The following is a 24215-nucleotide window of genomic DNA, read 5'->3' as shown; positions in this document are numbered from 1 at the left end:
GGATTAAATAATATGGCCTATGTTTTTTTTTTACCTGTATACTATGTATAATTACTGCCTCATAGCATTATATGAAAATTAATTGAGATAATGGAGGAAAATGCTTAGTATAGTGCTTTCTGCTTTACAAGCAACTAGTAAATAGTAATTGTTGTTCTTATTAGTAGTGCTGGTATGAGTGGTATTGGTAACATCATCACCTAACATATTTCCCAGCTTTCATATAAATTCATTTAATGTTGACATGCATGAAGATAAACTGAAATATATTTGAATCTTAGAAAGATCTCTGTTTTTTTAATCTTTCAATTTTTCTTTTACATTGATTATAAGAAACTTTGAAGCATCCACAAAACTAAATCTAATTTCAAATAAATTAATGGTCCTTGGACTCAGATATATTTGTGGGTTCGAAGATGGAAGCAAGGCTAAGGCTTCACAATCAATATCTTTGAAAAAAATAGTGTTTTGAAGGGTAACTGAAATTCTTGATGTTTTTGAAAATATTGAGAAGTAGAAAGTTTTTATTTCTAAAGAAATGAGAGAAGTTGAAATAATAATGGCCATTACAAACTTCTAAATTTGCAGAATGTGCACTGACTTCTGAACCAATGATGTCTGGAAAACAGTTTCAGTTAGGTCTCACATGCATGGCTTCCCAGGTAAATTCAGTAAAATCAATAGCTTCCCTTTAAAAGAACATTGCTTTCACTAAGTTTTCTTTTATTCCCTCATCATTTATGTTGCTACTTTTTAGAAGTCCCATTTTTTAATCAGTGTAGCCAAAATATGCAAGTGGCTGTTTTTTAAAAGTCAGCAAACAACCTAAATGTCTTTGATAATATTTCAAGTACATTTCCAGCAAAATCTCTGTTTTAAACTTATTAACTCAATCACTTGCTTCCTTTTGGTAATGCAGCTATGGCTGATAAATATTGAAAGAGTTACACATAATAATTTATTTTGCATTAAACACATTTTGTAAATGTTAACATTACTGGTTGTTAAAAATGTATCTACATCTTCTAAGCTGAATGTTGAGAACCTTTTCTAGATAGAAACAACTAGTAAATAGCTGAGGCTTTATGATCCTTTTTGCAACTATTTGTTTCTATAGTTGAAGCACAGATGACACCCTAACCCAATAAATACCTTAATGAGAATACATGGGTTACAAAAAGCTATTTTATGGACACAGAATTTTAACTTCATATAATTTTTGCATGATAGAAAATATTCTTTTGAATTTTTCCTAACAATTAAAAATATAAAAATCTTCCTTAAACCTCAAAATCTTGTAATAACAGTAACCAAGACTTGATCCTTCGGCCATCATTTGCCAACACCCATTCTAAACTATGTCAAAATATAATTGCAACATAAAGAATTACAAAATCTAACTTCATCAGAATATGGGAACATGTTCAGAATTTATCAACTTAGCTTGACTTGTCCATAAGGAATGTCATATTTTGTGTCTATAGGTAATGTCTCATATTTTTTGCAGCTATGCTAAAGGCTACCCACCCTACTCTCCATATATAGGAAGTTCACCCACTTTTTGTCATCTTCTTCAGGAAAAAGTGCCATTTTGCTGCTTAAGGTTAGACAAGGTAAGCATTATTTTTTGCTGTTGCTTTCTCTGATAATAAAATAATTTTGCAATTGCATATATTTAAAGAATTTGTACAGTATTTTGACTAAAATGTGTTTAAATGGTTTTTTTCAAAGTAAATTTTATTAAAGTGGTTAATTTTATTTTTTACATTTACTGAAATTTACCCAAATGCTCCATGCTTCTGCTAAATTAACAAAATGGATTAGTCAGCTATGTTTTCAAAGGGGAAAACAGAAGTGCCTAAATATCAAACCCATGGACCCTCAACTTTTAAAAGACTCCTGAAATCACATTGACCAAATATGCTCTATTTATTTACATTTTTGCATCAAATTTCCATGTGGTATCTCTTGACATAAGATAATCTTAACATGGTAGACATAAAAATGGATTTGTGACTGGACTGGAAACTAATTGTTTTGCCTAAGGTCTCTTTTTCCCAAATTTTTATGTACTTTTGAGTTCCTGCCAGGATTATGTAGAGAAGCTGTACAAGATAGTAAAATTCAGATAATGTTAGCATTTTTTATCTTTTTCACAATACAGTTATTAAGTTGGATCTATATGAATTTTTCCTCCTAAAAAATAAGAAAACAGATAAAATGGAGAACCTTACATGTCCCCTAGAGATTCAAGCATGATACTAATTTAAGGATTTATTTCACTCTAAATTTTGGAGTTGGTTTGAAAATTCCAGCTCTCTACTTACAAAGTTGTGCAACATAAGCAACTAACTTCACACTAAATTTTAGTTTGCTCGTCTATAAAATTAGTATGACTTCAATATGAACTTTATAGGACTTTTGTAAGGATTACATAAATTTAAATGTATTTAATATAATAACATAAGAAAGTCAATAATTGAATAAGTGCTATATTCACTTTGTTGATATTATAATTATTTCTTCATATGATAAACTTTATAAATGTTGGCTGTTGCTGCCATTCTTTAGAAGGAAGATTAAGAGAATATTAAAAAATTCCTGACATAATCTCTCTGAAGTTGCTTTGTAAATCTTTGCCATTGCTCCTATTCACATGGGCCCATTGAAATGGATAATTCTAACTCTCAAGGCCTTATTTCATTTCATATTTTTTACAATCTCTATTTTATGCAGCATTTGATATTTCTGACCAGCTGTGTATGTATTTCTGGTAACATCAATAAATCCTAAATTTTAGGATGATTTACCTGCATTAATCCTGTCAGCAATTAATTTTTCCTATAATTTTTGTTTTATCTGTAGCATTTTTGTTGTTTACTTAAAGAAAATTCCTAAAATAGCATACATTTCAGGCACCATGAAACCTGGACTTACTTCTGGTGGCATTCACTTCTTTCTGATATACAGTTAAAAAGGATATGGTATCAGGAGGCCAAAGAGTAGAAATGATTCATCTCCAAGGGACCTGATCCAGTGGAATGCTAAGCTTTCAGGGATGAGAATTGATAGGGGAGCAATAGAAGATGTTTTAAAGTCAAAGACTATTCCCTGTCTCTTTACTATATTCATAACGCAAACTTTTCAGTGTTGCTAATTGGCTGGTGACATCTAGAATTAATGATTATGTGGGTAGTATGAGGCTGGTTGGAAGTGGACTCCTCTGGTAAATAGGTGCCCACTCTGACATTATGGAATGGAGTTTTGCAGTTGACTCCACTGTTCTACAAAGAGTATGAGTTGGGATCAGTTTGGCTAACACTGTTCCAGTGTTGTAAGGCTGGTGTCTTTAGGACTTATGAACACTAAAGTTTCTGTTCTCTCTGTGATTTACCTTAATAATTGAGCTGCTTCTATATCTCCATAAACAATGTTGTCATTTTTTTTCTTCGTTTATTTCATAAATATCATTGTTCTCAGTGATCTACATCAACTATCTCCTGTTACTATTCTCCTTCTGTGACTTCTGAGTGATCTTATTTCTTAATATGACTTCCCATCGACTTAAATTAGTAACTCTCCAAGTGTCTGTGAAGATTTAATGATCTTGTTCTTTACCATTTTCTTTGCTCTTCATTCTTTCTTATACTTCAGATTTTTTTTTCCTGGATTCATTTTCCTGCTGCCTAGATTGCCGCCATTTGAATTTCTATTTAAATAGATTTTGTTGTCAAATGTTTCAGTTATGATTTCCCTTGAAATGTCTTTATTTTGCCCTCATTCTTGAAAGACCATTTTGTTTGGTGTTCAATTCCAGACTATCAGTTGTTTGCTCAGCACTTCAAGAAGTTTATGTAATGACTATCATGCCTCTTGCACTGTTGAAAAGTCAGCTGTCATTCAAATTGTTGTTCCTTATGGGTAGGTCCTTTTCCCTCCTGTGACTCATCTTAAGATCTCATTGTCTTGGTAGTTCCAGACTTTCATTATGATGTGATGACTTTGTATTTCTCTCTGTTGGAAGTGGGATTCACTGAGTTTCCTGAGGATTGGAGGTGTATTTTTTTGTTTGTTTGTTTTATCACTTATAGAAAATCCTCAGTCATAACACTGTGCTTTGTGAACTTTACTGTAGACAATTTTCTTAAAACTGACCAGGAAGTTGGAAGAACTTAAAATGTAATATGAATTAATGAACAAAACTGAGTCACAAAAATGACAAAGAAAGAAAGCATTTACTTGAATAATGCTACTTTCTGATTCTTATCTCCTTGTCAGTTATTCTGATTAAATATTTGTTTCCTATTCTCACAGGGTCTTCCAGGTCTTTTAATTTTTCCATCCTACTTTCTATATCTTTCCTTCTCTGTCTTGCCTTTTGGGTAATCTCTTCAACTCAGTCCTGTAGCTGTCTCTTCAGTAGCACAGTTTAAGAAAATATATAGAAATAGATGCAATATTATTTTTAACATCTGCCTTGAATATTTGAAGTAGCCTATTTTAAGTTCTTTCTCTTATTTCTTTAAACCTCTTAACCATGCATAGTTTATATTCTGAACATAATAACAGCAAAAACTATAATCTTTGTGGGTCTAATTTTCTTGTTTATTGTTTCTGTTTATTCTTGGTGTTTCACTTCCGCCAGTGTTTTATGATTTTTTTTCTTAAGGAATAATGGCAAAGAATATTCCAGATGTGATGAATCCATAGAGAACTAATCTGAACCCAAACAAATAAAAATAGCTCCAAGTACATCGGTAAAGAAGTGAAAGGACAGAACACCAAAGCAGTTTTCTATAAAGATCATTTAAGTTTAAAATAGTCTTGGTTTAGTAATGTTAATTCCAGCAAATTCTAGACTCAGGAAATAGTGAAGTGTCCTTTAGCTAAAAATGAGCTTTGGTAATATGTCCTTCTGGTTTGTTTGTTTTATTGGTATTATTATTATGTTGAGTATTTGCATCATTATCTTGAAAGCTCAGCTAAGTATTTAGGAGGGATTTTTGTTGTTTTGTTTTATTTCATTTTTTGTTTTATTTAATTTCATTTTTTAGTCTGTCACTTCAGGTGTTCAGTACTGGAAATATCTTTAAGGTTATTTAATTATAATATTGCTATATTTTTGGAAATGAAAGTTATAGGTAGGTAATGTTTCAGTATTAGTTCCCAGATGTCACTTAGCGGCAGCAAGTTTCACGTAATAGTAGGACTTGAGCACACACACATTCCTCCTCTTTCAACATCAAGCTACCTATTTACCTTGCCCATGCACACTTTTGTTTCCTAACTCAAGTTGGAGAACTGGGCACAGACAAATGTAACTATTTTTAAATTTGTTACAAATTGAGGATTTAATTAATTAATTTTACATTTCCAGATATCCTAAATTCTTTTACCAAATTTTAGTGGAGTTTAAAAATGGCATTTCTTTGTATAATTTTTCTTCTCTAGAGTTGCCAGCATAACTACTATGAGGACGCAAAAGCCTATGGATTCAAAAATAAACTAATTATAGTTGCAGCTGAAACAGCTGGAAATGGATTGTATAATTTTATTGTTCCTCTCAGGGCATATTATAGACCAAAGAAAGAACTTAATCCCATAGTACTGCTTTTGGATAACCCGTAAGTATATTTTAAAATACACAAACAAGACAAAGAGTTTTTAATATCATATTATGTATATAAAAATAATTGACTTTAATTTATAAATAGCATTTTAAATCAGACACATTATGGGACATGATTCATTGGGAGATATAGTCTCTGCTGTGATATGTAAAAGTCATAAAATATGGTTATGTTTCACAAATACTACTTAAAACGTAACTGGAATGCTCTGAGAATTTTACATAAAATTGCTTCCCAGTGGTCATCTACTGGAAACAGGCCACTGAAATAATGGGAAGCAGGCCACTGAAATAATTACTGTAATTTTCCTTAAATTAATCAACTAGCCTGAAAAATCTCTGCCAAAACTGAATAATTTTGTTTTCTTTCTAAAGAACTATTAATTATCAGAGAAGCATTTATTGATCCATTTTTATATGTTATACTATGGACATCATCATATGTTATTAATATACTACTATTAAAACATACATTCTATAACATATATTAATAGAAATAATACTTTATCATGTATTTATTTTGAAACTATTGGATTGACTTACCTTTGTTAAACAAGACTACATGAGTATTTTTGTGAAATTCTTCTGCAAATATAAATATAAGTCACTGAATGTGATATTCAAAGCCATTTTATTCTAAAATTATACTATTTCTTTCTATGCCAGGAAATTAATAACAAGTGGTCCTTAGATCAAAGTCATATTTGGGGCTTTTCCCTCTTTCCTCATCCATTCAAAAATGATGCTAATTTTCAAATAAATGAGGCCAAATATTATTGCCTTATCTCTGTGTTTTAAAAATACCAAGATCCTCAGAACAGAGATATTTTCCCCCAAATATTATAACTTCATTTTTTTTGAATAAACCAATATCAAAATTCTCATTGATATTTCCTTTTTTTCAATATCTTCACAATGGTTAATTTACATGTTGAGCACATTTGTAGAATTTTAATTTGAAGAATTTTCAGGTTTAATGATGCAATGACTTTGTAATACCTCTTTGCCATCTAAGGAAAGGGTGGGCATGGAGGAACAGAAACTTGGATACAAAGCCAGAAGAAATAAAAGCATATTAACCCAAATTGAGGAGAAGAAAATTTGGTTTGTGGGATGACTATAGCAATAGAGTGGTTGCCAATCTCTTCCCAAATCTTTTGAACACATCCTAAATTCTGAAGTTTCTGTGAGGGGAAGATATAAAGAGGCTAGAAGAGCTGGCACAGCAGAGATTCTTATTGTGAACTTAAACTTGTCAGGTTTTTACTCTGTTGGTGGAGTGTCCAGTCCCTTCAAAACAGAATTTGAAGATAGGAATTTAGTTGAATTGATGTTCTGGAAGTAGCCTTATCTTGGATGATAGGCTCAAACAAGATCAGTTCAAGCCCCAGGGCACAGAAAGAAAGATGTAGAGAAACTTGAGTTGAAGCAAATGGAGCTATACATATAGCATCCTTCTGATAGAGCTAAGGGAAGAAACTTCCCTTTCCTCCTCTCCATGTTACTGGAAGATGAGATTTCTTGTCCTGATAATGTAAAGCTCCTACCAAAAAACTATCTGTCCATAGTTGGAAGCGGAATTCTCTTTATGAAGTGGAGATAGACTCCTCTGATTCAATCTCCAGTCCATCTGAGAATCACAAATTCCCCCTGACTCTGCACCCTTTTCCACCTCGTCCCATTCTGCAGGAGCTAAGGAATCGTTCACATGTACCCTTAAGTAAATTTCAAAGTAGTTTTACAAAGTCAGTCCTTTGCTGTTGATTTTTAATAAACAGGTTACTATCGTGTCTCTGTGGAATGATTGATTTTTATATTGGGATTATAAAGGCAGGTGGTTCTTTTTACTGTCTTAGTTCCTAAATTTGATCAATTGTTACAGAAAAATCTGAAAACTCTCCTTCCTTAAATTGCTGACAAACTGGTCCATATTTCTGTACAAATAAAAATGTAGTTTTTATCAGAGAAATTTTATCCGAATAATAACATAGTGATCATTTAATAAAGTTAATATACTTTACCTCCATTCTTTATATAATTATTGTAACTATTGAGTATTTAGTTACATGTTCATTATTGTACCAGGCATTTTACCTGTATTTCTATATTTTATTCCATAAGAAATACATTATATAGAGATTTGGCTCAGAGAGCTCTATACATTACAATGTAAGCATCTAAATAAGCTAAAGTCTAAGTGACTGTGATACATTCTGTCTCTAAAAGATGATATAAAACAGACCCAAAGAAGTAATATGACCTTTACCAAATAAATTCTAGAATTAGAACCTCTAAGCAATCTCTAGCTCACTGTTATTTCAGGTGTAATCATATTTAACTTAGAGTTGTTTGGTACATTAAAAATACATATTCCTTGTAAACTGTTTCTAAAAGCAAGAACATATTTTATCTTCATATTAATTTTGCATTAAAATTTACATTAGCCTTCCTAATAGCTTACATTTTGGAAACCAATAGTTAATGAGAAACTGCTGTAGGATTCTTGTAGGGTTCAATTCATTCTTGTAGGATTTAATTTATTCTTGTAGGGTTTAATTGATTCTTGTAGAGTTTAATTCGTTCTTATGTATTATGATTATTTCAGTTTATTAAGTTATAAGTTCAAAGTTCACACTGTAAAATCTATTAGCTTCATGTATGCTTTTCAAAAGCAGCATCTAACATTTGTATTTGATTTCCTCTGTTCTTTGAGGCAAGAATGAGGAAACAAAACTGAACACCAGTAAATAATGTTTCTGGAAATTTTATTCAATCCTTTTTTCCCCCCTTTTAAACGATAAGGCACACTTTGCTCTGAAATGGCTAGTGTTTTGCAATTCACCTTAAAATAGTTTAAAAAAGATGTTCTCTTTAAAATATTTCCATGTCATAAAAATTTATGCAATAATGATTGAATACACTTCTACAACTATTACTTAGTTTTGAGGGTTTGAGAGTTTGACTCTATTTTAAATTCCTGTAAGCACTGCTGAAAATAATATTTGATACATCACTATTTAGGAAATTCAGTTAATTTAATATAACAATCAGTAACAGATCATAGTATGAAATTTAAAAATGTTAATTGAATTTACAATATTCACAAATATAATATGGTGAAATAATTGTTTACAGTATTTATATACACAAAGACTTCTATAGGTCAAATTGTAATTAAATGAAATGGTCATATTGAAAAACATCATTTTCTTAGTTTATTATAGCAGTTCTAATATTTCTGCAGTTCATTAGAACTGGTGTCATTTCTGATTGACTGGCCGTCTGTTGTGTTGGCTCCGTTGCCTCATCAATGTCAATATTTTGATTATGGTTCCTACACAGAAGGTCATCTAGTCATCTGATAATACCAGAAAAGCAAGTTAAAAGCTGAAATCTGTTACCCAGAGGTACACAAAGATGAAGTAGAAAATCCAAGCTTATGCTATTCATTTTTACTAGTCACTTATTAAATTGCCTTTTTTTCACATATAATACCACAAACACTTCAACTTATTTTTAAAGCATTAATAAAATTATTACTGATATTTTTTATATCAGTGCCCTTACTAGAAACATTCAAACTTTGGCTTCAGACAGAGCTCTATGACAAGATATAAGCTTAACCTCTTGGTAGGCCTATTACATGTTATTGAATCTGCAAGCCTCAACTTTCTGATTTATAATGATGAGAATTTAGGAAGTTATTGTGAGACTGCATGTAAGTAATGCACAGAAAACACTAATGCAAGATCTGACACAGTTTCCCTTCTGCCAGTCTGTAGATAACACTGACTAGGCGCAAAGGTTCATGGGGCTGAAGCAGGAGAATGACAAGTTTTAGTCCAGCCTCGGAAACTTATCCATATTCTGCCTCAGAAATCATAAAAAGTAAAAAAGACGGGATGCAGCTCAGTGCTAGGATGTATACCTAGCATGGGCTTCATATTCCCAGTACCAGAAAAGAAAAAAAGAAAAAAAAGAAACAGTTACTATTCAAATCAATGAGTAGAAAACCCAATTAATAAAAATATAAAATTTGTTTAGACTATCAGCAGTTAATCTTTAATGTCTTTAGGAAGAAGTAAAGTATTTACAAGTGTAATTAGGAAATGTTAACTAAATAAACTGCCCAGAAAGGCATATTACACTCATTTCTTGAACTTGAATTAAAGAAATTAAATTTATTATGGTTATCAGTTTAATGGGAAAGGAATAATTGTCCTGAATTTTGCAAATCCATGCAAGTTTATACGCCTTTTCAGTTCCTAACAATGACTTGTTATTAATATTTGTATATAATGGCATTTTTTATTATCAGATTTTATGATAGTCTGAGGTCTCAGGCACATAAGTAGAATTATAGTTAGGACTAATTATTAAATGTGCTCACTTTGTTCTGTTTACTAACATCAGTTACTTTTTGTTTGTGGAATTTTTATTTCATTAATTACTAATTTCAGCCTGTTTTGTTTTGCATTTTTTGGTCTCTGAATTTATTCTGCCTTAGATCTATTTTTTCTGTCCTCTTATTGATTTGAAATACTTTTTTTACATATATAAAGCAACTTTGATCTATAAATTTGCTATAAATAACAAATTTGACATTTGCTTTTTATATTTTGAAATTTTATGATGAACATTATATCTATCAATTATTTAATTTTAATGTAATCACTTTAATGTAATTTCTAATAGGCTTTTCTGTTTAGAAGTCAGATTTTTAAAAAAAACATACATCTTATTCTATCGTGTCAATGCATTTTTTTTTCTTATATTCAAATTTTTGTCTGTCCTTTGGGATGAAACCTAAGAAAAGGACATCTGGTTTTATGAATATATTGTGTTTTTGTTTACTGTTTCTAGTAATAATGCTTCTCAAGGTAAAAGCTATGCTTGCTAATTAACTATCTCCCAATGACTTAAAATAACTAGTGTATTAAGAGACTGTGATATAATTTGTTATTCAGTAATCATAGTGACATAAGCAGTGCTGTCAATTTGTTTAAATGAGAAGGCACAATACATGTAAATACAAAATTGAGTTTTTCTTTGTATTTCCGGTTTTTTATACCATCTTTTTCAATATTAGTAATAGATGAATACATTTTTAAATTGAATTTTGTAAAGAATATAGCACATTATGACCCTTTACATTAAATGTTTCATCAGGTAATATATATGCTGTGTTCAAAGGGATTGATTTACCTTGAAACATATAAATTTATGTGAAGATGAACTGTGTGACCACAATTGAAGAGCAAGTTGTAAGAATTTAGATGAGTGTTTGCCCACTGTAGATACATAGTTGTGGAAGAACTGCACATAATTGAAATTCATGAGTTTTCTAAAGCAAGGCAATAATTTCAATGACCAGTTAGTTTTTATGATCTTTATTAGACAAAGCACAAAATGCAAAGGCCTTCCTCCAACCTGAACTCTAATACGATTGTTGGTATAACATAAAAGACTTACTTTGACCCAGTGACCTCAGTATGTGTTAGTACCCAGCAACTTTTCAAAATCTTTATTGAACAGAATTATTCATAATATTAAGTGTTGTTGAAAGACTGTAGAAACCTGATGTCACACTGGACAGATGATCAGAGAAGATAAGCAGAAGAAAACTGAAATGGTTTGAAACTAAAGAAATGAGTCAGACTAAAAAGGAATAGGTATCTAATTAATAGTAAAGAATTTTAGACTCAACTCAGGAAATAAATTATTAGCACTTAAAATACTCATTTACCTGACTGGCACTATATGAAAAGTTAGGAACAAAGAGAATAAAATGAAAATGATAAAGCAAAAGTAAAATCCCAAACACAGACTAAGGGTTTGGCCCATGTGTGGCTGTCCTCTTTGGGTGTTTTCATCCATACCCAGGCTTTTAAGATTATGAAACAGGGTGAGAGAGACACAGAGGGTCTTGAATTAGCAAAGAGAATGGCTTTCCTCCATATAAGAAGCATGACTGTGCCTAGAAAAAGAAGAGTACAAATCTGTACCATAGGAGCTATCAGAGACTGCTGCTCAGTGCATATTATTATAATATTTGTTGAAAACACTACACAGTGGGAGCTTTGAAAATGTTTATAGACCATGATTTAGTAATATCCATACTCTGAATTTTTTGAAGTAATGACAAAACACAATTCAATGATGAAAAACAATTCAAAAACTAAAATAATCCAAAATTGTGCATAATACTGTTACATGCGATAGCAAAATGTTAGAAATGACTACAATAAATAGCAAAGAGTGAAAATAACTTACAAACTGAGGAATTTTAAAATTAGTTTGATATATCTAAATGATATAATATATCGGGCCATTTAATGAGAACAAAGAAATTTGCTGGTGGTAGGAATCTAGTCAAGACAGTAAGAGTGGTATTCTTTGGGTTCATTTTTTATACTTTGCTGTACTGAGATTTCTTTTTCTTTAGAGTATATAGAGATAGGAGAATAGCCAAGAAAAAGAAAATAGGATAGGAGGGAGAAGAATTTCTCTGAGAATCAGCTTGTGGAAAACTGCAGGTGCTATAATTACCTTAGCTTAGAATTTCCTTTGCTTTTTCTTGTACTAGGCAGACTCCTACTTTTCCTTCTATACCCAATGTACATATCACCTCTCTGGCAACTCTGCCTCCAGAGTGCAATGAGTTGTTTGTTCTTTTCAGATTAAAGATATATTGCATTTTTGTGATTTTGTGCATAGATTTAAGCAACTCTGTATATCTTACAACTTACCATGGTATTAATTTTTTTTAAAAATATGCCTGAATATTTTTTAAAAATCATGAAATGAAATTTTGGAATACAAATATGCTGATTAAATAGATGCATGAAAGAAATACATCTGTAAAGTGAATGTAATATATTAAGTGACTTCCAAGTAAGTTTTAGGTTTATAATTCTTTTCAATACAAGTAAATATTTTAGTCATAATAAATATTTCTTCAACAATATACATTAAGTCAATCCATAAACTAATGGTAAAATGCATTCATATAATTTTATATAGTTCATATTTTGCATGGGGATATATACTGTATTTATTTGACATGCTGACATAATATGGAGCATGTTTTGATTGTATACATTCCTTATACAAAGTTGCTGTTAATAGGTATGCCTAATGATTACTCTTAATAGGTACTTGCTTTAGGCTATTTAATAAAAAAGAAAATCATTGGTTCATTTTCAAGGTCTCAATTTGCATGAGTTACTTTTAGGTTCATCGATAAGATATTTTAGCCATAATTAAGGGTGCTAATTCAGTATTTTTGTAGAATTATGTCATAATGTTTCTGATTTAGAAATATGAAGTACTTGTTTTTATAATTCTGAGTGCATTGTGTGATTCATAACAAGTATAATTTTTTTATAATTAATGTTAAGGTAAAGGCACTTACAATTAATTTCATCAGCAGCGTTTAGTTTTGGAAATGCAAACTAAGTCAACTTGCTTCCTTTCCTTAGAAATGCTGCCACTGTTGTGACATTGTGTTTCATTTTGTAACCCATCTGCTACTTAGGCCAGATATGCATTTTCTGGATGCAATCTGTTGGTTTCCAATGGTTTACTACATGGTGGGCTCTATTGACAAGTAGGTGACAAAATCTTTAGCACATTACTACTGTAGTGTCCTGTGGTCTGTTGTGTGCTGTGCCTTGTTACTGCATGATGAGTGTAATTTGTCATGTCAGTATTGCAAATATGATAAATTATGCATGTAGAGCTTATATTCACTTGTTATACATCTTATATTAAACTCCCTAAGCAGTAATTTATTGTTGAATTAAAACAAATCTCACTGCATGTCAATTTTGTCAGCTGTGCTCAGTTTCCAAAGCTGTTTCAGTTTTTATCTTCTATATAAATGACATTATTAATATTGTTACAGTATCAAGAAAAACCTCTAAGGGTTCAATATTGTGATATATTTATATTATTTCCATAACTTAAATGTAGAAATGCTCATTTTAATTTACATTTGTAAATAGGAATATTTTCTTAACAAGTTATTCTAATTACACATCTGTTCACAATTTCTAAATATTTTCATCAAAATATCATATGTAGTGCATTTATTTATATAAAATAATTCTTATATATTATAAGACCATAATAAAACGTAAAAAGTGAAGGATCGGAAAATTAACATACATAAAGTAACATAAAATACATTACTTTTACATTTTTTTTTAAAAAATGTCAGTGAATTCAAAATAAAATGCTAAAATTAGCCAATTGAGATCTCTCATGTCATCCTACATATGTTGAAAATTATAACTTTAAAAGTGTTCAGTAGCTGTGGATACATTAAAGGTCAACTAGACTAAAGTATATTTAGCTTCACTTCTACATTAACATGATTCATATTATCAGGTATCATAATACTAACCAATTGAAATGAAAATAGATATAGTGAAATTACCATTTAAATACTACACACATTTTATACCCAGTAATGTTATTTTGAAATGATAGTTTTCCATCAAAAAAAAAACTCTAGAAAAATCATATAAGGTAATGAATAAATCTTTCCTCTCTGCCTTTTATGATATAAGCCCTGAAGCAAATTTTTTCTCCATGAAAGTAATTATGGCAAGAAAAAAGGAGAACTTGAGGCCATTAAATTTCTAGGGATGACTACAAATTGATAATTATTAAAGTTAAGGGTCAGGAACATGGAAGTTTACTTTATAATTCTCTTTTGCTTGTGTTTAAAATTTTCCTTAAAAGAAGACCCCTTTTGCAAATTAAAATGCACTCAAGGATATTCCTTCACACTCATAAATTTCATTTTCTAGTCCTTGAAAAAAGGAATCAGAGAAAGGTGACATAAGTGTTATCACCAATTAGATTATCTGTAACTTTTTTTAAAAAAAGAATAAAAATCCAGATTGACTTTCTTCAGCTGCCATCTCGTGGCCAAACTGTGCAAAGCATCCATGCTGGAGAAAATGGGAGTACAGAGAGGTAGAGGAAAGAAATTAAGATAGACAAGTTAGTAGCCTACTTATTAAAGGAGAAAAAAAATGATTAAATACAATTAAATAAATAAAATAATAATTTTCAGTTAAAACATAAAGATAAAAAAACTACATGGTTCAGGAATGTTATTCCTAATGTATGTTTTCTGTGGATTTAAACTCATATTTGATGATAATTATTGCTATTACTTGACAAGGTTATGAATAGACTGAAAATACTTTGTAGATGGAATTCACTGATACATATGGGTATAGGTGGTAGCTGTTAGCTACTTAACCATAGCTACTCCCATGGAAATTTTTGTCAACTATTAAGTTCAGTTTCCTTAAATTATTGTTGATTAATTTTTCATCTTTTCTGTCTTAGCTTCTATCTATATAGCCTCATCCAAACTCACCTTTTGCAATTTTTCCTTTTTCTTTTCCTATTTAATTACCATAGAGTTTTTTTTAAATGGGGAAAAACATTTGTGAAAGCTGAAATATGAGGAAGTAATTTAAAATTATTAGGTGGTTTGAAGGCAGATTATTAAGTCACATCTGTGTTCCATCAGGGACTCATTTGTTATACAACTCATTATAATTTTTTCATTGTTGGGGACTGAACCCAGGACCTTACAAGTTCTCTGTCCTGGAACTACAGTGCCAATCCCTGCACAATTCTTTTTAAATTTTATTTTAGTAGATATAAGAAAAAATACTAAGAATTTTCTAGGAAAAAGGAAGACCCAAGTATCCCTAGAGATTTAAACTTGAAGATCATCATATTGATTCGATGTTATGGTCCTAGCCCCTCTTACCATAGGAAATTTATTTGGAATAACATTCTGTTTCCACAGTTTTAGCCATAAAATATCTGCCACAGAACATTGCTCCTGATTCAAGCGAAATATTTTTTCTGGACTCCTCCTGGGGATCTTGGACTCAAGGCTTTGGTAATACTTTCTCACCTAATAACAGAGTAAGAAATCCTTCCTTCCACCTTCCCCCCAAAAAGGAAAGTATTCCCCCTTAAAGTGACATGGCCAGCTCAACCAATTATGAATTTGGCAAAGATCCTCAGGGACCTGGCTCTTCAATTTAATAATCTTAAATGAACTGTGGTTCTTTCAGTTTTACACTTCCCGTTGTAAACACGATATGGAATCCAATTTACCTTTCTCTTATCTGTCTTCTGTCAACTCTGAACCTAGAACATTCCTGCCCTCATTCAGGTTTAGTCTCTCTGATCCCATTCAGCCCTATTTTTCTAGTTTGTGAAAAGCAAAGGCAATGAGAATAATGATGAACCTTTTTCGACTTTAATGGTAAACATCTTTTTCTTTAATTCTTAGTGGAAATGGTCAGGTATTTTATCAGTGATAGGAGAAAAAAACTACCCTATTATAGCTTTCAGGTATTTGTATCCTAGGTTTACAATCATCACATGTATCCAAGAAAATCAGGTTATTTAATCTGATCAAATACTTAAAACTAGAACTTACTCAAAAATGTGTGTAGTCTAAATGGTAGGCTTGAATACAACAGATATGTATATCTTCCCCATGTTCTTGACTGTGTAGAATCAATCTCCAGTGCATAGTTCTTACATAAAGTAAAAAACAGACATTTAACAATAAACATTTTATATTTTTCTTTTTCATTAGGCTTAGCCATCTAAATTAATATGGAAATTATCCATCTCTACTCTTACCAAAAGAATCTTAGACATTTAAAAAATATATATATATAAAAGTTTGTAACTTTTAAGTAGTATGTTAACTGTAAAAACAAAGTTCTAACAAAGTCCTGTATTTCTTTTGGTTGCAAAATGGGTGTTTTCCACATATCATTTACATAATTAACAAATATTACTAAGTAAATATTCTTAACACAAATGATTTGAAACTGTAAGGATGTAGTGAAGTCTAATGAGCTTCATATAAAATCATTTCACGTCAGTAGATAATATTGTATTATAATTCCCATTAATATCTATCTGTGCACACTCTAGAAAAGCCATCTATAAGGACAACTTGTATAAATACAGAGATCAGCAAGTCTGGGTGCTAATTCTAACTCTGTAGTTAATGTCTTCTTTTCTCTGTTGGTTCTGATCAAAGCCTAGATGATTTGCTCAGGTGTGGAGTGACCTTTGCTGCCAATATGGTGGTTGTGGATAAGGAGAGCACCATGAGTGCCGAGGAGGATTACATGGCAGATGCCAAAACCATTGTAAATGTGCAGACTCTTTTCAGGTATGTGTCTATAACTGAGCCCTCTTGTACTCTGTGTTAAACTTGCATGAAATGTAGAATCTATGTGTCAGCAATTTACTGGAAAAGTTCACACCGAATTTATCTTCACTTGTTTACTCATTTCTCACAAAACACTTACTTAGCACCTTAAATGTGACTGGCATTAAATAAAGTTAATTTGCATAAAGTTAATGTTTACCCCCAGAACACTATTTCTGCTACATCTGTTCTAATTATGGTCTCAGTGGTCAGGGGTGTATATTCACTGCCTAGCAGTTGTCAGGGATGTATATTTAACTAGGATGAAAAGATTGTAAGGCTATGAACAGGTAATTTGTCCAGTTTAGGAGTGAATGCATAACCTTACCCTCATTGTTTTCTAGTCTTTTGTTAATAAAACTAACTCAGATATGAAATCTTATTATGCTTACTGTTGAGTAAGTCTAAAAAGTCCTGTCAGAGAAAGTCCTGATGTGAGCAGAGTCAAAATCATCTACAAATTAAGACACTGATGTAACTAGGAATGATGTTTTTGAAAATTTAAATATCAGAAAGATCATGATTTCAGTTGTATGAATGAGTTTTGCAGCAGCTTAAAGAAAATATATGAGAAATATACAAATTATGAATATAAATAAAGCAATCTCAACTCAATGGGCATCCCTCCTTACTCCACCTTCATACCATTACAGTGTAGCAATGCAAGTATTGAGACTGATTATCTCAATATATAGTTCAAGTTCAAAATTCAGAGGGGAGTGCCTAGATGTGAATCTCAATAATGCTTGCAATTTGGGGTATAATTTGAGGGAAATTACTTTCCTTCCTTAAATCTCAATATCATAATTACAAGATTATTTAAGATTTAAAAACATATAATGCCTTAGCACATGGCTGGTAGTTTTTAATAAATATTAGTTAATATAATTGAGCCTTATAATTATCGCTTTCATGTGACAGCATGGAAAAACCACAGACCTTGAGCTCTTGTAGCAGCAAACTTCATGTGGCATGACCTCTTCTAGAGGTGCCATGGACACTATTAACTTGGTGACCTTATTCAAATGTAGTGCCTCATCTATAAAGTGCGGTGGAAAATAATTAACCCACCCTGCAGTGCTAATGTAAAAGACCGAGGATCAGAAATGTAAAGGATCTGCCACAACACCTGGAAAAATCTATTGTGAATTTGCATAAGAACTGCTCATTCCAAAAGGAGGATTGCAGTTCTAAAGCTATAATAATCAGCAGTTCACTTAGAGTATGGCTGACTAGTTACTGCACTGTGCTAAATAGCACATCTAAGATAGTATAGAACCTGCTTAAAATATGACAGATATATAAGCAACTTCTCTAGAGAATAATGAAGAAAATTACAGAGTAGAGTATAATTCAGGGGTGAGATATATAGCTGGTGAATAAAATAAACACATTCTTTTGATTCTGTGCTTTGCAAAAGCTAATTATAGTTTTAAGAGAAGAGGATCCTTGGTTTCTTTGATTAAACATGCTATTTCATTTTGAACTCACTCTGAGATATTTCTGATATGTGAAGTGTCATATTGATTTGACTTTTATTTTGTCTTCTGAATGAATTATTTTGATTTCATGATAATAATAAACTCATCTCACTGAGAGGTGAAAGGTTCCAATTAATAATCTAAAACTAACTCACTAGAGTAACTAAAAGTAGTTAAGGGCTGATGTACATGTGGCAACTACCTGTAAAGGTTGCTGCAGCTATTTCCCTTCCCTCTCTTCTTCTTCCTTCCAGTTTTCTGACCTTCAAGCTTCTCTACTCAACACCTTGCACTGAAAGGTAGACTACAGGCAGACTACCTTATTCCACAAGTAGGATCTAAGTACCCTTCACAGAAAGTATCAGGCAATGAGAAATTAAGTCACAGTGGCTGCTTTAGTCAGATATTTCATCACTGTGACCAAAAGACATGACAAGAACAATTAGAAGAAAAAAAGTTTGTCTGGGGCTCATCTTTTCAGAGATTCAGTCCATGATCAGCTAACTCCATTGTTTTAGGGCAAAACATTGTGAGAAAAGGCATAGTGAAGGAAAGCAGCTGAGGATATAGCATCAGGAAGCAAGCTGAGTACTGTGCTCACCAGGGACAAAGGATAAAACCCAAAGGCAGGCACCCAGAGACTTACCTCCTCCAACTACACCCTATCTGTCTACAGTTACCATTTGGTTAATCCATATCATGGATTAATCAATTGATGAGGTTACAATTATTGCAATTCAACAATTCTGTGTCCACACAATTCTTGCATTGCCTCACACATGAGCTTTTGGGGAATACCTTATATCTAAATCATAATATCAGGATAGTTAGGATTAAATCATTGGGCTGTATCTCCCAAGGAACTAAATTCTTATACATTCATTAGGTAAGAGTGACAAATATTTCGAAAATAATCAGTGATCCTCATATATTGATGAACATCATTAATTCTCTAGTGGAAAGCCAATATTTCTAATTGGTCAATTAGTAAAACCTGTGATTTTGAAAGAAATATGGATAGTGAAAACAGGAACTATGAACTCTGATTAAAATCAAAGTAAGCCACTTTAATGAAATAAACTACTAGCTCCCTCCAGAGATTAATTTAAACCAACACATGTACTCATCACATTTTTTATTCAAAAGCATTTTAAAGTAAATGACTGACATCCAAAAGGTCATTCACTTTGTGTTGATGAAGCTTGGAATTTAAAGTGGAATAGTTCCAAAGTCTAAAATTGTATTTTAATCTAGCAAGTTTGAATGTGTCCATGCTATTGCATCATATGCCACTTTGGGTCATTGAAATGACTATAAGAAATAATTTCTGTAATGCACTCAGAACAGTGCCTTGCATGGCACCGGCAGGTGACAACTGGTAGTTACTGCTTGTTAAAAGAATACTTCCTTAAATTGGTATTTCCAAAATATGGTAGACACAAAAGAGTTATATGTAAGTGGACATCATAGTTACTCTATTTTTTGATTATTATTAGGACAAGCAGTTAGATGCAGTTAGTTTGTTTCTTTATTTCTGGGGGAATAAATCACATCTTGCAATTTACCCAGCATCTACATGTATCAGGCAGATAAATATTACTACACGCTGTTACTTTATGTGGGTGACATTGCATTTCATTTTATCATTTGTGAAGCTATTTTGGCCCATGGGATAATTAATTAATTACTTTCCACTTTGACTTTTACATATTCAGTGTTCAAAACTACCAAGAAATATGTTAGAAAACTCTAAGCTCTTCAATCTCTGGTTCTAGGGATGTCTCTTAATGATTTAGCGCTTGCCTTACATATGTGAGACCCTAGGTTCTATCCCCAGCACCTCAAAAAAAAATAACACAACACACACACACACACACACACACACATACACACACACACACACACACACACACACCTGGTACCATACATGCTTGTAGTTCCAGTGACTTTGGCGGCTGAGGCAGAACTATTGAATGTTTCAGGCCAGGCTCAGTAACAGACCCTGGCAAGACAGACCCTGAACAACGTAACAAGACTCAGTCTCAAAACAAATTCAGTGGCTAAGGATGTTGTTCAGTGGTAAAGTGCCTAGGAGTTCAATTCCCAGTATTGCTGAATAAATAAAATTAAATAAATATATAAAGGAAAGAAAGAAAGATAGATTTTCAATTTGTGGTTATCTTAGAGTCTAGGAAGCAAGAATGAGATGTAATTTGAGTATAATGTGACAGTAGAAATGCTCTGATAAATAATTTATTTATCTACCTCAAACAATATGTTTGTCTTGCCAGGCCAGAATAAGGTTGAAATCTTGTTCAGAAGTTTGCATGGCCCATTTGAATCCTGCCTTCTTAGTTCACTGGGATATTCAGTATCAGTAGATGGATTCACCCTTCTGGCCCCAAACTAGAGAATCCCATTAATCTAGCGAGCATGTTTGTTGAAAAGGAGGACATGTAGGTAGGAAGATGTTTGAAAGCATAAGGAAATTTCCTTTTCAGGTTAAATGTGGTTTTATAGTTGAAAACCAAATTGCAGAATTTAATGTATTTTATCCTGTAAGGGAGGAAAAGTAATTTGTCTTCTGTCCTTCTAAATTTTCAACTAGAGCCCCTGTAACAGATTAATAAAACAAATTAACAGGATTTAAAAGACACTGTAACAAGAAAAAAATAAAAACAAATGATTTCTTAATATGTGTGTTACTCATGAAACATTCAGTAGGACCCAGAAAAGAATAACTCATGGAGTTAGCTTAGAAGTTTGGCTTATGCATAGAGTATCTTCAACAAAGAATACTACACTTTAAGGGACTGCCCAAAAAGGAAAGAACCTTGAGTTTCTAGGGGTGACAAACTGTGAAAAGGCAAATGTATCAGAAACCAATAGAAGGTAAAGGCTGGTTAGCAGTTTATAGTGTAGATCCTTTTGGTGCAGTCACCAGATTGATAAGGATCTAAAGTCTACCTTGCAGGAGATGAGAGACATCTTTGTAAATTTATGTCCTACTTTTAGGGAAGAAAAGGGCGGACAGAGTGCTCTTCTTGTTTCTGCTTCTTCTAGGTTGCTTTCAAATAAAAATAATCTTTAAGCCAAGTGACACATTTTGGGGTGGCATATTTTACTACCAGTTAGTCTACTGTGACAATTATATATTTAATTGTTAAGCTCCTGTGCCATGGTTTGAGGAACAGTTGTTATTCCTCCAGAGAACTTATCCACAATGAGATTCATCTTTAACATCCAAAGTATAGATTACAGTACCTTAAATTTTCATGCTCAAATGTTTTATGGGTGATCCAGAAGTTTGTACCAGAATGTCTGATCCACAAGAAGCCCCCAGCCTGACAGGATTTGTGCCAAAATGAGATCCCTCTCCAGAATAACTTTGATAGGCTATGCATTGATCACTTATGTTGGTTTATTAATGCTTTTGTGGTGAATTTTCCTTATTGACTCCTAGCAACCCTTTATAGCAGCAGACTGTTACGGTATAGGTTTTAGGTGTTTCCCAAAAGCTCCTATGTGAAAAGTGCAAGAAAGTTCATTGGTAAAACAAAAGGGTTATGAGAATCTTAGTCTAGTCAGTGCATTAATCCCTTGACAGGGATTAACTGGGTGGTAACTCTAGGCAATAAGGATGTGACTGGAGAAGATGGGTCCCTGGGAGTATGCTTTGGGGATTTATATTTTGTTCTAGCAAGAAGAGCTCTTTCTCTGCTTCCTGGTGTTTTCCTCTGCCACATTTTTCTGCCATGGTGTTTTGTCTCACTTTAAGCCCTGAAGAATGGAGTCTGTCTGTCTATGGACTGAGATTCCTGAGACCTTGAACCCGGAACAACTTTTCCTCCTCTAAAATTGTTCTTGTCAGGTCTCTTGGTCACAGCAATGAAAAAGCTGACTAAAACACAGACTTTCCGTGGGACAACATCTATCTCTGAGGTGCCAGATTTCTTGGAGGTATAGAGTATGTTCACTCCTTCGTTCAGAAGAGACTCCTGGAATCCTAAGCAACTGGGTCATTATTTCCCCAGAGGACAATTCTGAATTCAAACGCATAAGGAGAGAAGGTCTTAATCAAGTCTGATCCTGTTATACCTTTTCCTCCCATGTGCATAAGGACTTCCATTTATATATTTAATAGGAAATATTTCAATAAGTCTTCCCAGTAAGAGGATCTACTGGAAAATAAAATATGTGACTTCCAAATTAAAAGAAAAACAGGTCTTCACTTTCATATTTGAATTTCTCTTGCTAGAGTATCACCTAATGTGACACTATTACATTTGGAAAATAGTTAACATTTTTTGTATTTTTATGAACATGTATTATTATCTAAACTAAATTTCCAATATACACATAGAGATATGCCTTGAATTAAAAACATTGACTTCAAAATGACTCTCTGATTGACCTATAAAAATGCCTTATTTTAGGAATGTGTGATATGTCAGTGGAATCCATTATCATAATTATTTTACTGAAAAATAAATCAACATTGTTAGAAACTTAGTCGCTCATCTCAGCCCATGTACTGGGTGTCAGGTGAAAGATGAGAAAGCTTTCTGTAGGAGTTAAGAAGTTTTTATCAGAGGGCACAGTTATGTTTAGTGTAGGATAAGTATAAAATTAAGTAATTATTAAATTTATATAATTAAAGTCCAGGAGTGATTTAATACAAAAGTTTCTTTATGTTTTGCTTTATACAAAGATTTTTATTTGCTTTTTTTTCCCCCTAAGATTGAAGTGACCAGACTTATGACCACTATCAATGGAAACATTTAAACAAGTTAAGGAACTGTTATCTATTTGTAATAGAGTAATTCCTACATTTGATCAATAGACAAACAAAATTACCTTTATGGACTCCTGCAATTGTGATTTATTGAGGTTGCAAACTTGTTCCACAGATTTTTTGAGCATCTAGTAAGTGTTGCTGCCCTTGCTGCAATGAAAAATGAAGTGGTCTTAGAATGCTGATAATCTGGTAGGGAAGTTAAGCAAAAGGTTTGAGGAATTAACTAGAGAATTATAGTTGTTGCAATTACTGAAATATGTAGAATATTACAGACCCAGATAACATGGATATTTAATCCAGTTCTGTTGTCCAGGGAATGCCTTCCTGAGGAGTTGATGTTTTACTTGGAAGATAAATGGAAGCTAAGTAGAAAAAGTAGGTTGAACATTCCTGAGGGGGGCAACATAAACTATATGGAGCTCTGAAGTACTAAGAGTATGGAATTTTTTAAGGACTAAAGGAGCCCAAAGGGAAGGTTGCTATGAGATGAGGCTGAAATGGTATTCACAAGCTGCTTAAAGCAAAACAAAGAAGCAGAAGACCATCCAAATCTTGAAAATGTTTACTATGTCTTAATTAAAATTTTACTCACAGAGCTAGGGTGTTACACTATATCTTCATATCTGTCATGGTGACTGGAAGTGACTTTTTAATAACTGGAATAAAACATTGATATGTAGGTATAGACAAAACTTAAATACTGAAACACCAGTTTGGTACTACAACTGACTATTAATACTAATATAAATATGACTATATCATAACTTTTTAAATATACTGCATATAGTCTGCATGAGTAATAATGAAAGTAAGATAAAATCAATGTCTCTCATTTTTAACATTAGTTTCAGAGTTCTAATAGACTGTGAAATCATGTTTATATACATACATATAAATATATATTAGTCAGCTTCATGATAACATACCTGAAATCAACAAGTGAGGAAAGGTTTATTTTAGCCCATGGTCTCACGGGTTTCATACCACGGTTACTTGACACTTTTGCTTTGAACCTGTGGTGAGGCAGATGGT

General features: G+C 32.2%; 1 protein-coding gene across 6 annotated transcripts in view; it reads left to right on the top strand.

Moving 5' to 3' along the window:
- Nucleotides 1-24215, top strand: part of Kcnt2 (potassium sodium-activated channel subfamily T member 2) — a 360005-nt gene that overhangs the window by 264210 nt on the left and 71580 nt on the right. For 3 of the 6 annotated variants that reach the window (XM_040276882.2, XM_005335356.5, XM_040276879.2), the window contains 4 exons: nt 1508-1613; nt 5452-5624; nt 13167-13238; nt 16731-16865. In XM_040276882.2, the coding sequence (XP_040132816.1) occupies nt 1508-1613; nt 5452-5624; nt 13167-13238; nt 16731-16865 (486 nt within the window). The remainder of the gene's footprint in view (nt 1-1507; nt 1614-5451; nt 5625-13166; nt 13239-16730; nt 16866-24215) is intronic. The other 3 variants (XM_005335358.4, XM_005335357.4, XM_078022514.1) reach the window with 1 other exon arrangement.

The sequence above is a fragment of the Ictidomys tridecemlineatus genome, chromosome 10 (genome assembly GCF_052094955.1).
Source record: "Ictidomys tridecemlineatus isolate mIctTri1 chromosome 10, mIctTri1.hap1, whole genome shotgun sequence".
NCBI classification, from domain to species: Eukaryota; Metazoa; Chordata; class Mammalia; order Rodentia; family Sciuridae; genus Ictidomys; species Ictidomys tridecemlineatus.
The sequence above is the reverse complement of the archived record's forward strand: the minus strand, read 5'-3'. Positions and strand labels throughout refer to the sequence as shown.